This window comes from Microcaecilia unicolor, chromosome 11 (genome assembly GCF_901765095.1).
Source record: "Microcaecilia unicolor chromosome 11, aMicUni1.1, whole genome shotgun sequence".
Lineage (NCBI taxonomy): Eukaryota > Metazoa > Chordata > Amphibia > Gymnophiona > Siphonopidae > Microcaecilia > Microcaecilia unicolor.
Genome location: NC_044041.1, coordinates 69,363,653 through 69,379,447, shown reverse-complemented (window position 1 = coordinate 69,379,447; position 15,795 = coordinate 69,363,653). Strand labels below are relative to the sequence as shown.

Sequence of the window (15,795 nt, the reverse complement as noted above, 5' to 3'; positions counted from 1 at the left end):
TCAGAGTTCTCCTGTGTGCCTTCAGGCTCGAACTGGCTCCATCTCTGGTCATCATGACTGCAGCTTGGCATTTTTTTGCTTGGTTCCTTCACTAATTTCAAATCTACTAATACTAATCATTTCTGTAGTACTATTAGACATACGCAGCACTGTACACATTATATGCAGGTACTTTCTCTGTCCCTAGAGGGCTCACAATCTAAGATTTTTGCACCTGGGGCAATGGAGGGTTAAGTAACTTGCCCAAGCTTAGCAGAGTTTAAGAAAGGTTTGGATGGCTTCCTGAAGGAAAAGGCCATAGAGTGTTGTTAAAGGAACGCAGGGAAAAATCTACTATTCCTGGGACAAGCAGTACAAAATGCTTGCTCCGTGGATCTTGTCAGGTGATTGTGACCTGGATTGGCCACTGTCGGAGACAGGGTGCTGGGCTAGATGGACCTTTGGTCTGTCCCAATGTGGTGATGCTTGTCTTATGTCTAAGGTCATAAGGAGAATTGAACCCAGATTGCTAGGATCGAAGCCTGATGCACTAACCATTAGGTTACTCCTCCACAGTCTTCTGTGCAGATCTACTACTACTACTTAACATTTCTAAAGCGCTACTAGGGTTACGCAGTGCTGTACAATTTAACATAGAGTGACGGTCCCTGCTCAAGGAGCTTACAATCTAAGAGACAAGTGAACAGACAGTCCAATAGGGGCGGTCAAATTGGGGCAGTCTGGATTTAGTGAACGGTAAGAGTTAGGTGCCGAATGCAGCATTGAAGTGGTGGGTTTTAAGCAAAGACTTGAAGATGGGCAGGGAGGGGGCTTGGCGTAAGGGCTCAGGAAGGTTGTTCCAAGCATAGGGTGAGGCGAGGCAGAATGAGCGGAGCCTAGAGTTGGCGGTGTTGGAGAAGGGTACAGAGAGGAAGGATTTGTCCTGTGAACGGAGGTTACAGGCGGAAACATAGGGGTAGATGAGGGAGGAGAGGTAGTGAGGGGCAGCAGACTGAATGCATTTGTAGGTAAGAAGGAGAAGCTTGAATTGAATGCGGTATCTGATTGGAAGCCAGTGAAGTGACCTGAGGAGAGGGGTGATATGAGTAAATCGGTTTTGGCGGAATATGAGACGTGCCGCAGAGTTCTGTGTGTCTGAATCAAGGGTGACTCTTGGCACAGTCCCACCATTGTTGCCTGTGGCAGTATCCACATTTCCATTTCCATTAATCAGCCGTTGTTTCCTTCATTCTTTGAGAGGAAAATCATCCTGGTAGTTTCCATCTGCTGCTTTATATCGCAGTTGCTATGGGCCTTTCTGATGCCTTCAGGCCACCAGTGGATGTCTGGGTGTAGTCTCCCTTCCTGCTATTAGTGCGCCGCAGTTGGGGCAGTGCAGCCTTATGTGCAGCCATAGCTTTCTGGAGTTGAGTGCCTATTGCTTGTGCGTATGTCCTCTGGGCATGTCTCCTCTTCATTCTCTATGAAGGGCCCCTACATGGTCCTTGTGACACATGTTTTCCAGACCATGTCGGTTGATGGTTTTGGCAAGGTCTGAGGCATCCTTTGTGGCATTGGTTCTTTCCGCGGCTGTGTCTGGTTCCCACCCTACTTATGGACTGCTTTGCTACATCCCACAAGTCTCTGGATTTGTCTTCTGTTGATGATGAGGAAGGAAAATTTTTACCTGATGATTTTCTTTCTTTTAGTCACTGCAGACAAATCAGAGTCCCACTCTTTCACAGAATTGACACTATCATTTGTCTGTTTCTCTGCTTAGGTTTCTTGCGGTGAGAAATGTTTGCCTTATTACTTCTGCTTTGGTACGAGAAATACTGACTGACCAAGTAGCATACCATTCTATGTGACAGAGTTCAGTTTGGTACTCTTTATCTCCACCTGCTGGTAAATGGTCATAACCCACAAGTCTCTTGATAGTCTGCTATGGCTAAAGGAAAGAACATTATCAGGTAAGACAATGTTTCCTTTCCTCCTCTGTCTCTTATTATATGTCATGGTTATGTTTTTATCCTTGTTGCTGCTCAGAATAACTTGGCAGAAGAGAGAGCTGGCCTAAGGTGTGATGCTTCTAAGAAGCGATGATTCAGAGCCCATGATTTAATTTGGTGGCCTCTGCCAGCTAAGTTTAGCACTGTGCTGTTTGGTTCAGTGGCCACAGGCACGGGGAGGTTGACATGTTTGGGGCAAAACAATGAAGCAGAATTCCTCTTCTTCACTCCCTAACCCTTGGATGATGCCTTGCTACTGTGGAGTTTCTCTTTCAAATACTTAGAATAAATTACAAAATAACCTCGGGGCTGTCTATTAGATTGTAAGCTCTTTGAGCAGGGACTGTCTTTCTTCTATGTTTGTGCAGCGCTGCGTATGCCTTGTAGCGCTATAGAAATGCTAAATAGTAGTAGTAGTAGTAGAAACCAAGCACATTACCCTCCTGTGATTCCTTGTGCATTTCACAGAGAAACTGTTTCCCATCCTGGATCTCCTCTGCTATAGCACCACACAATTTCACACTAAGCTATAGTTTAGGCTCTTGTTCATAGAAGATGTTTATGTTTAAAGATGGGTAAAGATTTGGCCATGTATTTAGTAGATTTTGAATATGGAGAGAGGGCTTACATTCTTCTGTACTTACTCTTTCCCTCTCCCTTTTCCTTGCTGACTTGGTAATTAACGGTAATTTTACGTTTAAAAAAAAAAAAAGGGTTTTTAAACGTGTGTTAAGGAAAACTGTATTGAAGTCTTAAAGGTTTAAGAATGTGAATATGTACCTGTAGATTTCTCATATACAGTATTATTTAAAAATAAGATTGTGTGCTATCTGTGCACTTTGTGGGGCTCTTTCAGATCTGCATTATCACCCAGTTGTGAGGAATATCTTGGACTAATTGGGCTTTAATTGGAAGTGTAACTGCTTATCTCGATATTTAAATATGAAAATGAGTGCCTGTTGTGCCTTCATACTGCTGCTGTCACATAGCAAACATTAAGGCAGAACAGGTAATGGAAGTTTAGTTATGGTTCTCATGGTAAAACCTTACTACACTGTTCTTGGAGAGAGGAGAGGTGTGTATCGGAGTCCACCTCGGCATGAGGGGAAAGGTCTGGGTATGGGGGGGGGGGGGGGGGTTCACATGAGGGCACAAAAGGCGTGTGTGGGTATCAGGGTCCATCTCAGGGTGAAAGGGGAGAGTTGTGGTATTGGGAGGGGGGTCATGTGAGGGAGCAAGTGGAAAGATATGGGTATTGGGGGAGAAGGGTTCATCATAGGGCTGTTAACAACTTTTAGGGTCAGTATTGAGCCTCCATGGAAGGAGGAATAGGTGAAGCAGGGCGGTAGGAAGGAAACAGCAGTTTTACAGGTATGGGGGGAGGGGAGGGGTAACCAGACCAACAGGACCATTGTTGTTTTGGGGGGCTGGGAAGGGGGTGGTGGTGGGGGGGGTTGGGAGTCACTAGACTACCAGGGCCTTTCTTCGTGTGGGTAGGAGAGGAGTAAGGGGTCCACTGGAACACCAAGTATTTGTTCCTTGGGGGTGCAGGGGGGTGTCTGTATGGTCGGGTCTGCATCAGGAGTTGTCAAATTCATTTGACAGCTCACAGTTGCAAACAGCAACTGAAGCACAAAGGGGGATCTGTGCAGCTTATTTGCATGTGATCTCTTCGCTGTTTGTGCCTCTCACAATTTTACCGAGGTAGCCATATTTTACGGCTGCCTTTGTGCATCAGGCCCTAAGTGTTTTGGTCTTTTACAGGTGCCTTGTTCTAGTAGTTTGGATTGTGATGCTATGAGTCAGAGGCTATATAAAACTTTTTTTTTTTTTTTTTTTTTTAAGGAATGCTTGCATATGATCCAGCAAAGAGGTTTTCAATCCAGCAGATCAGAGAGCACAAGTAAGTGTCTTGTAAGATTAGATTTTCTCATTATTTTATAGATATTTTCATCCTGTTTAAAACCAAAGGTGGTAACTGTGAGCCTGAAAACATCTCCCAGGATCAGCACTGCAGATTCTCCCTTTATATCCATCTCTGGGTGCTTTGTGCACTTAGCTCATCTGCGCACTGTCTCAGAGTGCCTCCTAGAGACAGATGCCTCTCAGGTTGGGTCTATGGAACAGCAGTTGAAAAAGCTCAGTCCATCAACAGCAGTTTTGAGAAAAATAGGCAGGGCTGCCAAGAGACATATCCAGGCCCTGGGCAAAAAAAAATGTTAACCCCTCTCCCCCCCCCCAAATCCTCTACCTGCCTACAGTCATTGACTAACAGGTGCCACATTTATTTATTTATTTATATCCCACATTTTCCCACCTCTTTGCGGGCTCAGTGTGGCTTACAATAAGATAAGAATAATGAAAATACTTTTGTTATAACTTGGTTATGGGTTATATTGTACAAATTATGCGAGATAATCGAATTATCATTAGGAATATCACAATGGGATGTCAACATGAGGCTTAAGGGCAGTGTTAAGACACAAAGGCATATGGTGTACATATTTCTGTGAGTAAGTGTATGAGTAGTGTTGAGTTATAGGGGATGGGAGATCATAAGTGGATGTATGATGCATTGATGAACAGTGAGTGTGGACTCTATGTGTTTTGGTTCTTTCCGTAAATTGATTCAAATAGATGGGTCTTCAGTTAGATGGGTCTTCAGTAGTCTGCGGAAGGATGCTTGTTCGTGGATCGCTCTTAAGTTGCGTGGCAGTGTGCTCCAAAGCTGCGTGCTCGTGTGAGAAAAGGTTGACGCGTGTAGCGTCTTGTATTTCACGCCCTTGCAAGTAGGGAAATGGAGGTTGAGGTATGTTCGGGAAGATCTCCTAGCATTTCTGGGTGGTAAGTCAATCAACTCGGACATGTAGGCTGGGGCTTCGCCGTGAATGATCTTGTGGACTAGTGTGCATACCTTAAAAGTGATGCGTTCCTTAAGTGGAAGCCAGTGTAGTTTTTCTCGTAGTGGTGTTGCCCTTTCATACTTTGGTTTTCCGAAGATGAGTCTGGCTGCTGTGTTCTGGGCTGTTTGAAGTTTCCTCAGTGTTTGCTCTTTGCAGCCTGCGTATAATGAGTTGCAGTAATCCAGATGGCTGAGGATGAGGGATTGTACTAGGTTACGAAAGACGAATCTTGGGAAGAATGGTCTTATCCTTTTCAGTTTCCACATGCAGTAGAACATCTTCTTAGTTGTGTTGTTTGCATGGGTTTCAAGTGTTATGTGGCGGTCGATAGTGACACCAAGGATTTTTAGCGTTTTTGAGATTGGAAGGTTTAGGTTTGGTGTATTTATCACTTTGAATTTGTTAGTGTTGTATTGGGAGGTGAGTACCAGGCATTGAGTTTTTTCAGTATTTAATTTCAGATGGAATGTGTCTGCCCATGTGTTCATGATGTGTAGTAGTAGTAGACTTTGATTGATTTCGTTGAAGATTTCTTTGATGTCTTGTTTGAAAGGGATGTATATTGTCACATCATCGGCGTATATATGTGGGTTGAGGTTATGGTTTGATAGGAGTTTTGCTAAAGGGATCATCATTAGGTTGAAAATAGTTGGTGAGAGAGGTGATCCTTGTGGAACTCCACATTCAGGTGTCCATGCCTTGGACGTGGTTGAGTGTGATGTAACTTGATACGAGCGCAGGGTTAGGAACCCCTTGAGCCAGTTCAGGACATTTCCTCCAATGCCGAAGTATTCAAGTATGTGTAGTAGGATTTCGTGGTCGACCATGTCGAAGGCGCTTGACATGTCAAATTGTAGGAGGAGTATATTGTTCCCGGTTGCTATTATTTGTTTAAATTTGGTCATAAGGATGACTAGTACCGTTTCTGTGCTATGGTTTGACCGGAATCCGGATTGGGCATCATGCAGTATTGAGTGTTTGTTTAGATAGTTTGTGAGTTGTTTGGTTACCATTCCTTCGGTTATCTTGGTTGTTAGTGGTATGGATGCTACTGGCCTGTAGTTGGTAATTTCGCTTAAGTTTTTCTTTGTGTCTTTAGGAATTGGGGTGAGTAAGATTTTTCCTTTTTCTTTTGGGAAGAGTCCATTTTGTAGCATGTAATTTACATGGTTTGTTAGGTCAATTATTCCACCTCCTGTGAAATAACTTCCTGTTTCCACATAGGTAGGATGCAGTGGGAAGAAGGACCCATGGCCAGCAGAGCATTCTCTGTTGTTCATTGCTGCCTGCTATTCAATGACTCCAGGGAAATAGAGGACATGGGGGTGAGATTGGAAGGAAGGAAAAGACACTGGCATGTCACCTAGGCTGTCAGCACTGGATCCCCCCTTGGAGGCTGGGCCCGGGGGAGCGGGGGAATCTTGCCCCCCCCCCCCCCCCCCCACCCGCGGCTCTGAAAATAGGTAGCAGCTTTTGTACTGAGTGAGTTTCGCCTACAGTACTCCACACAAAATTAATTAAAATACTTTAGACTTAATGTGTTTTGGCACAGGAATAAACTTACAATAAATCTTTCTTTGATGAACAAAATTAATTGCATAACTCAAAACTGAGAAAAAATGTACTGAATGAGTTTTGGAAAAGTGTTCTTTAATTGTGTTATTTCCCAGACATCATTTCCCCCCCCCCCCCCCCCGTTTCTTTCCCTTATCCTCCCCTGCAGTTAGACCATTGAGGTTTCTCTCTTCCCTGTCATTCTGCCTTTTGTTATATGTCAATAGCTGTCAAGCACAGACTATGCATTATTAGGACAGCTTGCTGTCCTGGGAAATGAGATTCTGCATGGACTTTTGTCAGCCCAGTGTGCAGGAAGGAAAGAGTGGGGGTTCTTTCCTGTAGCCTTAGATGTGACTGTGGGTGTCCTCACTTTTATGTTGTTAGCTGCTGGGTATCTGAGCTAGTTAGTCTCTCCTTCCCTCTCCTGATTTATAACTTTATTCAAATTCCTTTTCCCTGGCAGAAGGGTTTGGGTCAGCATTTTCTGATTTCAGGGGAATAAAAGGTATATTTTGCTCAGAGACGCCATGTAGGCAGAGCAGACATGTTTTTTTTTTTTTTTTCTTCAGAAAGCATGAAATCGCCTTATGCCAGAAAACCCACAACCCATTTGATAACTGAACCCAGTGTCTGGTTTAACTGATAATTTTCAGAATGCATAACCTGAGGATAGCTGAATGATCTTTGTAGGTCCCAAATCTGTCATGCATAGTGTGGAAATGCAGGGCATGAGTGAGGTGCGCTGCAGTACTGTGTATGTATATGAGGGTCTTGGTACTGAAATAGCAGAAGTGAGGTGTGCTGGCAGAGCTGTATGTGAGAAGGATAAGGTATATTAGGTTTCCTGAGAGGTACGATGCAGGTAACAATAGAATGTATGTTTTGGATCTGATTGTTAAGTCTTTTCTATCATTTTTCTGCAGTTCTTTTCTATTTATGTAATTACTATTATTGTAAACTGCTTAGATCCACAATTGGCTTGGTGGTATATAAATTTTAATAAACATATATGAGGGTCTGTGCACTGGCATAGCTGTAGTGAGGTGCACTGACAGAGCTGTGTGTGTATATGAGGGTCAGTGCACTGGCAGAACTGTGTGTTACAGTGAAGGTCATATCACTGGGTGTCTTTCCTGTGTCTGTTATAACTGAGATGATCCCTGTTTCCCCAGTGTCTGATGTTGTACCTGGACAGCTCATTACTGACGACTAGAGGCCAAATGAAACTCCTTTTTTTTTTTTTTTTTTTTTTTTTTCAGTTTAGTCTGAAAATGAAACTGTCTGAAAGTTTTAGGTCAAAACCGAAAGTGTAGTGGACACTCGCCACCTGGTTTCAGCTGAAACTGGAAACTTATTTGGTTGTGTGAATGTGGATCAGTAAGGCTGCTGGGGATTGTCAGAGCTTGCAGTCTTCATCATACCTCTGCTAAGCCCACAGTATCCAGTCCATAACAAAAGACTGTATTTTACCTCCAAATAATAATTTAAATAATGAAAGACCGTATTTTACCTCCAAAATATCCTCTACATAAAGACTTTTTTTAAACCTAGATATGCTGACCACTGTTACCACATCTTCCGGCAGTGAGTTCCAGATCTTAACTATTCTTTGTGAAAAAATATTCCTCCTTGAATTTCCATGTAATTTCATTGAGTGTCTCCTGGTCAGTGGCGTAGCAAGGGAGGGGGGGTCCGCCCCGGGTGTCAGCTCGGAGGGGGGGTGCTCCCTGCCAGCTCCTCCCCTCTCGGCGCATCGACACCCCCCCCCCCCACAGTGCCCACCCTCCTCCGTCCAACCAGCTCCCTACCTTTAAAAAAATATCGAATCCGAAGCGAGGCGCAGCGCCTCGCACCTGCACGTAAAAGAAGTGTGCACCATCTCATCAGGCCTTCTCTCGCTCTGTCCCGCCCTTGCGGAAATAGGAAGTTGCGTCAGCGGAGGGCGGGACAAACAGAGCGAGGGAAGGCCCGATGAGACGGTGCACATTTCTTTTACATGCAGGTGTGAGGCGCTGCGCCTCGCTTCGGATTCTGATATTTTTTTTAAAGGTAGGGAGCTGGTTAGACGGAAGAGGGTGGGCACTGGGTCGGGGGGGGGGTGTCGATGCGCCAAGGGGGGGGTTATGTCGTGCTGCAACCGGGGGGGGGGGGGTGCAACGGCGAACTGCCCTGGGTGGCAGCCCCCCCCCCCCCCCCCCTCACTACGCCACTGCTCCTGGTCTTTGTACTTTTTGAAAGAGTGAAAAGTTGATTCACTTTTACAGACCTCAATCATACGTCCCCCCCCCCCCCCCCCACCCAGCCATCTCTTTTTCCAAGTTGAAGAGCCCTAATCTCTTATTGCCCCAGGCACGAAATAAGTACCTGTATATAATATGTAAACCACTTTGATTGTAACCACAGAAAGGTGGTATATAAAGTCCCATCCCCTTTAGCCTTTCCTCATATGAAAGGAGTTCCATCCCCTTTATCATTTTGGTCACTCTTCTTTGAACCTTTTCTAATTTTGCTATATCTTTTTTTGAGATACTGCATCCAGAACTGAATGCAATACTCAAGGTGAGGTTGTACCATGAAGCGATATAGAGACATAATATTCTTGGTCTTATTTGTATCCCTTTCCTAATAATTCCTAGCATCCTGTCTGCTTTTTTGTTTGCTGCTGCTGCTGCTGCCACCGCCATACACTGGGCTGTAGATTTCATTGTATTGTCTACAATGATACTTGGATGTTTTTATTGAGTGCTAACTTCTAAGGTGGATCCTAGCATCAGGTAACTATGATTTGTTCTTCCCAATTGTGCATCACTTTGCATTTGTCTGTATTAAATTTCATCTGCCATTTGGATGCCTGGTCTTCCAGTTTCCTAAGGTCTTCCTCCAATTTTTCACAATCCACATGTGTTTTGACAACTTGAATAGTTTTGTGTCATCTGCAGATTTAAGCACCTCACTCGTTCTGATTTCCAGATCATTTGTGTAAATCATTTTTCTCCAAGGGCAAGCAGGCTGCTTGTTCTCACTGATGGGTTGACGTCCGACGGCAGCCCCAGGTCCGGAATTCTTCCTAGCAACAAAGTTTGCTAGAGCCCTCGTGTGTACGAGTACGCGCACCGCGCATGCGTGGCCGTCTTCCCGCCCGTCGCGCGAACATGCCCCTCAGTCATTTTTTTCCCCGCGGTCAGGGCGGCTGTTTTACGGTCACTTTGCGCCTCAGGAGAGAGCCCTTTGCGATTTTTCGCTTTTTTCCCCTGTTCTTCGTTTTTTGCGAGTCCGCTCGCTTGCTCTTAAAAAAAAAAAAAAAAAAAAAAAGACGACTTCACCTTCCTATTCTAGTTTGTCGGAAGTTTTTTTTGTTTTCTTTTCGTGTGCGGCCCTGTAAGCTGCTCGTGTGGGGTTTTTGTTTTTTCCCCTTTTTTGGCGCCATCGCATCTTTTGATTTTGCCACCGCGATTTTTCCGTCAATGTCATCGAAGATCGCCAGCGGCTTCAAGAAGTGCACTCGGTGCAGCCAGGCAATCTCAGTCACTGATCCACACGCTTCGTGTATTCAGTGTGTTGGGGTCAGTCATCGCCCCGACGCTTGTACTTTGTGCCGCGGTCTTAAAAAGCAGACTCAAGCGTCGAGATTAGCTCAGTGGGAGCGCCTGTTCCACGTTTCGCCCAGTTCTTCGGCATTGACGTCGGCAGCGGTACTGAGATCGGCGGTGTCGATGTCGGCACCGGACAGTGCATCAACGTCCGGAATGCAGGTAATGGCTGTCCAGAGACCATCTCACGCTCATCTCACGCTGGCAGCAGTGGGCCATCGAGTGGGTCTCCACCTGCCTCGAGGGCTCCTGCGGTGCAGGCCCATCGGGACCAACCCTCTTCGGACCCGACCCCGAGGAGACATTTGGATTCCACGTCTTCCTCGTCTGTACCGGGGGGGTACCGAGACCGTGCTTCGAGCGAAGGCGAAGAAGCACCGTCATCTGTCGCCCTCCCGTCACGGTACCGAGAGCTCTGGGACGCCGAAGGATTTGGCACCCATGAAGTGTCAACACCGGGAGGACCACTCACCCTCCATTCAGGAGGTGTCGATATGAACTACGGACAGCCCAGTACCGCCTCCACCGCCTCAGCAGATTCGGGCTTCGACTCCTGCACCGACTCCCCAGCCTTTCTCCACAGCCACTCTTGACGAGCGCCTCAAGCCATTCTTCCAGGGATCCTGGAAAGGCTGCTGCAACTGCCTTTTCCAGTACCGGCGGTGCTTGTGCCTACGGTACCGTCAATAGATGCGGCGGCTGGCTCCCCATCTGTGGTGAGGCCTTCGGCGTCGGTGCCGCTTGCGGTGTTGGCATCAGCGGCCACCCAAGTGGTTTCCCCGTCGGTGGAAGGAGCTTCATCGCCGTCGGCACGGGAGTCTACTTCTCGACACTGTCATCGAGGACATCGCTCCTCGGCGTTGAGACGGGCCGGGCTTCAGATTGCGGTCCGAGAGATCGTGTCTGATATCGAGGGAGAGGCCTCGTGGGAGGTAGAGGAAGACCCAAGATATTTCTTGGATGAGGAGTCTTGTGGTCTCCCTTCTGATCCTACCCCTTCGCCAGAGAGAAAGCTTTCTCCCCCCGAGAGTTTGTCTTTCTCGTCTTTTGTCTGGGAAATGTCTACGGCCATTCCCTTCCCAGTGGTCACTGAGGATGAGCCCCGGGCTGAGATGTTCGAGGTCCTGGACTATCCTTCACCACCTAAGGAGTCATCCACTGTTCCTCTACATAATGTCCTTAAGCAGACATTGATGGCGAACTGGATGAAGCCATTAACTAATCACACCATCCCTAAAAAAAGTTGAGTCCCAGTACTGGATTCACGGGGACCCGGAGTTGATGAAGACCCAGTTTCCTCATGACTCTGGGATTGTGGATTCCGCTCTCAAGAGAGCCAAGAGTTCTAGGGATTACGCCTCTTTTGGGAGGAAGGCCTATCATTCCGCTATGCTCGCGGCCAAGATCCAGTCCTACCAGCTCTACACGAGCATTCATATGCGGAATAATGTGAAGCAACTGGTGGACTTGGTCGATCAGCTCCCTTCAGAGCAGGCCAAGCCTTTTCAGGAGGTGGTCAGGCAGCTGAAGGCGTGTCGTAAATTCCTGTCCAGGGGTGCTTATGACACTTTTGACGTTGCCTTGAAATCTCATGGTGGGGTAAATTTTCCTGATTTATTTCTTTATCATAAAGCCTTTATTCTCAGACACTCTGGAGTGGATTTTTCCTTCAGACCCTCTATCCCACCCTTGATGGATGATTTTTGAATCTTTACTTTTTAAACCCCTATCCCTCAACAGAATTATTGGAATGCTCCGACCCCAAATCCTCTTTTGATAATCCAGTTATTAAGAGCACATTTACTTTAAAGAACAAGAGTCATGTTTAAGTAAAGTACCTTGGCTAAATCTACCTTTTACTCTTTATGGAATAACCCTTCAGTGCTTAATGATGAAAAAAAAAAACAATCTCATGGTCTAATTGGCAATCTTTAAATATATGGGATTTAGGTTCCATTATTACTTCATTTTAAACGTGGAAAACATTTGCAGAAATGCAATCTACATTTCAGATTGATTCCATGTTTTTCAATGGCTTCAGTTAGTCAGCTTTAAAGAAAAGTAACATTTCTTTCACTTCTTGTCTCCTTCACCTGATTTAACATATGTTCCACTTTACATAGTATTGGATACACAGCCTCATACCTTTATAAATCCTTCAAATATTTATCATCCCCTAAACTTTTTTTGGGCTACGTAAATTGTGGGAAGAGGATATTGCAGGTCCTGTTTCTGAATCTGATTGGGAACATATCTGGACCTCATTATTTAAATCAACTAGGTCCTCTTCAATATCTCAGTCCTCATACTTTTTTATGCATAGGGCACATTGGACCCTCATACGTTCTCACTTTATTGATCCTTCCTATACCAAATTATGTTGGTCCTGTAACCAAAAGATTGGTTTGATTGCTGTTTGAATGTTCTAAATTACAATGCTTTTGTTCCACAGTTTGGAAAACTGTCTGCAATATACTCAAAATTTCAGTACCTTTGACTTTTAAGCATATTTTATATAAAGGTATCTGTTTCATAACTTCTTTAAATGAACATGATTGTAACTTGCTTACTACTCTGATTGATATCGCACTAAGATCTATATTTGCCTCTTGGAGGTCCCTACATTTGGAGCACTGTGATCATTGGTGGAATTTTAATATGTTCTACATATAAATTTGAAATGTACATTGCTAAAAAATCTGCTCTCTCATCTAGAGTTTCTAAGAAGTGGTCTGCACTTTCTCATTATTTAAAAAAATGTTGACAACTCATCCTGATGTCTTCTCAACCCATGTAACTCTTAATCTGCTTTGATATATAATATATGCTGCTGTTGTTCTTCTCAGATTTATTGTTTCTTGTTATGTTCAAGATTGTTCAAGAATTTCCTGTATATCTTGTAACTAACATAATTTTAAAATTAATAAAGATAGACTAGAAGGACTAGATCTAAAATAGCTCCCCCTCTTGTTGGTTCTTGGACCAGATGCAGCAAGAAGCAATCATTTATTAAATTATTCCAAATTTAATGTTATGATTGGGGTCTGAACCCCTCTCAAACTTACCTCTTTCCTGGGGGTCAGCTTCTTAGCTGGCTTCTGTTTCTTTTCTCTGTCCTTTCTGAGCTGGCAGCTTCCAGCAGCATGGCTCTAATTGTTTCACTATACTGCACCTGTGTGTGTGTTGCCTGAGTTGCTCTACCTCTCTTTGGGTGTACTGGCTTCAAGTGCTTCACAGTGTTGCATTGGTGTGGGTTGGGCCTCTCTGGGTCAGTGTGCTTTTGCCTAGGTCTAGGGAGTGTGACATCATCAGGGAGGGCCTTGATAAGGAAGTGGTGTTGTTTCCTTCAGAGCCTTTGCAACAGTGGTGTTTGCTTTAGGTAGGGTAGTGCAGTGTGCACTTCTGACTTTGTGTCTAGTTTCCCTGCTTGCTTTTGTTAAGGGCCAGGTTAGAGTTAGTGCAGTGTGCACTGGTGACTGTGTGTTTGGCTTTCCTGCTTTTCCCTTATGGTTCCCCTGCTTTTCCCTCTTGGTGTTGGAAGCATTGCTATGTGTAGGGCTTTGGAAGCTCTGTTGCTGATAGAAGTACTTCAGGGTTTGGTGGTGTTAGGAACACTGCAGAGTTCGCTGTTAGAAGTACTTCTGGTGTTTGTGCTATTGGGAGCATTGCAGTCTTTGCTGTTGGTGTTTGGTGATTTAGAATCACTTTTGACTTATGTGTTAGCTTCCCTTCTTTTTCCTTGTGGCTCCCCTGTCTTCCCTTTTAGTGCTAGGAGCTCTTCTGGTTGCTTGCTAGAGTAGTGCTTGGGAAGCACCGTGTTAGTTGTATCTAGCTTGCTAGAGCAGTGCTTAGGTAGCTTGTTAGTTTTGTGTTTAGCATATTAGTGTAGAGCTCTGCTTGTAGCTTGGTGCTTAGTAGCACCTGTGTTAGCTTTGTGTTTAGTTCCCTGCTCTGTTAGTTTAGGGCTTAGGAAGTCCCTTTCTGGAGCAGGGCTTCGGAGCTCCTGTTTAGTATAGGGCTTAGAAGTCCTTTTGTCAGTTTACTGTTAGGAACACTCCTGCTGGTTTAGGGCTTGGGAGCACGTAGATCAGTTTAGGGTTAGGAGCACTTCTGTTTCCAGTCCTGGTCCCTATGTCATCCGGTATCCAGTAAGTCCTGTCGGCTACTCGAACCCAGGAGCTCAACTCCTGGGGGGCTTAGTAGCTAAGTGCAGGTGAAGCTGTGCGGACCAGTCCAGTGTGCTCCAGTCCAGTGTGTTCCAGTCTGGTGCGCTCCAGTCCAGTGTGTTCTGGTCCGGTGTGTGGTTCCAGTCCTGTGTCCTCCAGTCTGGGGATTGCAGTCCAGTGTTCCAGTCCTGGGTCCTCCAGTCCGGGTGGATTCCAGTCCTTGTGTTCCGGTTCGCTGGGCAGTGCCTGCAGTCCCTGCCGGTGGTGCTTACCCAGCGTTGGTTGGTGGGTTTTGCCTGCTGCTGTCGCTCCTCGTCAGCAGCCCAAGGGCTCACGTTTGCTCCAGAGCCCAGCCCCGCGGGCTCTGAATCTGAGAACCTGACATTTAAAGATTTAAATTCCTGCTAAAATTTCATATCAAAGCATTTATTTGGAATACTCTATTTACCACATAACCTATTGTGCAAGATCATAACTGCATTACTTGCAATTGCAGTACAAAAAAAAGAAAACAAAGAGTAGCCTCCACCCTACAGCACCATTTTACAATTCCTGGTAGTCTAGTGGTGTAGTCAGGAAAGGAGTGATGCTGTGGTCATGGCAGCCATTTTGAGAGCACAATTGGAATGGGCAGAAGTAACTGGGATTGCTCCTGCCCCAACTACATTCTTAAACCACCACAGATTGTAAAATGGGGGGGGGGGGGGGGGGGGGGGGGGGCAGTGGATAATGAGGCACTCAGGGGAGGGGTGATCTGGGAAGGGGACTGCAATCCTGTTCAGGGGGAAGGAGAGAGACAAATAGAACAAAGCACTGAGTTTTGGCTTCCACTGAGAACAACACACTGTCATTATCTGCCGAAACTGAAATATGCCCTAAAAATGTAATAACCTTTCGACCCAAACTTACAGGGGGCAGAAAAAGGGTTTTGGATCAGTTTCTCTGCTGTAACCAAAACCGAAAATGAAATGCGATTGGCCTCTACTGAAGGCTTTTAATGCTTATAAACTGCAGTAGTTCAGTTTCCATAGAAACTCTCTTGCCTTTTCCCCAGACTTGTGTCTCTGAATGTGTATAGATGATTGGATTGCAGGAGATGATAATGAGACCAGGAGCACTTGTGTCTGCAGGACCCTGAGGGCAGCAGAGGACTGGGGTGTGTCCTTGCCTTGCTTTGCACAAAATTGTGTAGTCAGTCCCATGGGACAGGGCTAGCCATTTCTGCCCCTTCTTAAAGAGCTAAGGAGCTCACAGACAGATGATCAAAACCCCGCACTGTTCCAAACAAGCGCGCCAAAAATAGTGCTGGAACAGCGCGGGGCGTTATTAGACCTATGATCAGAGATAATTGCGTGCTTAAATTTGCATGCAATTATCTCTGATCATGGGATAGAAGTGTGGGAGAATTGTGCCTGAGCACAGCACAATCCTCCCGCACTTGTTTGACAGGTCTAGGCTGTCAAAAGCCCAAATCTGTCAAACACAGGGGATGGAGGTCCCTCCGACGATACCGCCCCCCCCCCCCCCCCCAAGGTTCAGAGAGGGCTGGAGTTCCGGTGGGTCTCCAGCCCCCCCCCCCAACTTCCCCAGC

The 15,795-nt window shown here is 45.7% G+C and overlaps 1 protein-coding gene across 1 annotated transcript in view; it reads left to right on the top strand.

The window, feature by feature from the left end:
• Positions 1–15,795, top strand: part of STK11 (serine/threonine kinase 11) — a 203,847-nt gene that overhangs the window by 115,923 nt on the left and 72,129 nt on the right. The window contains 1 exon segment of the mRNA XM_030218559.1: positions 3,834–3,891. Coding sequence (XP_030074419.1) covers positions 3,834–3,891 — 58 coding nt within the window.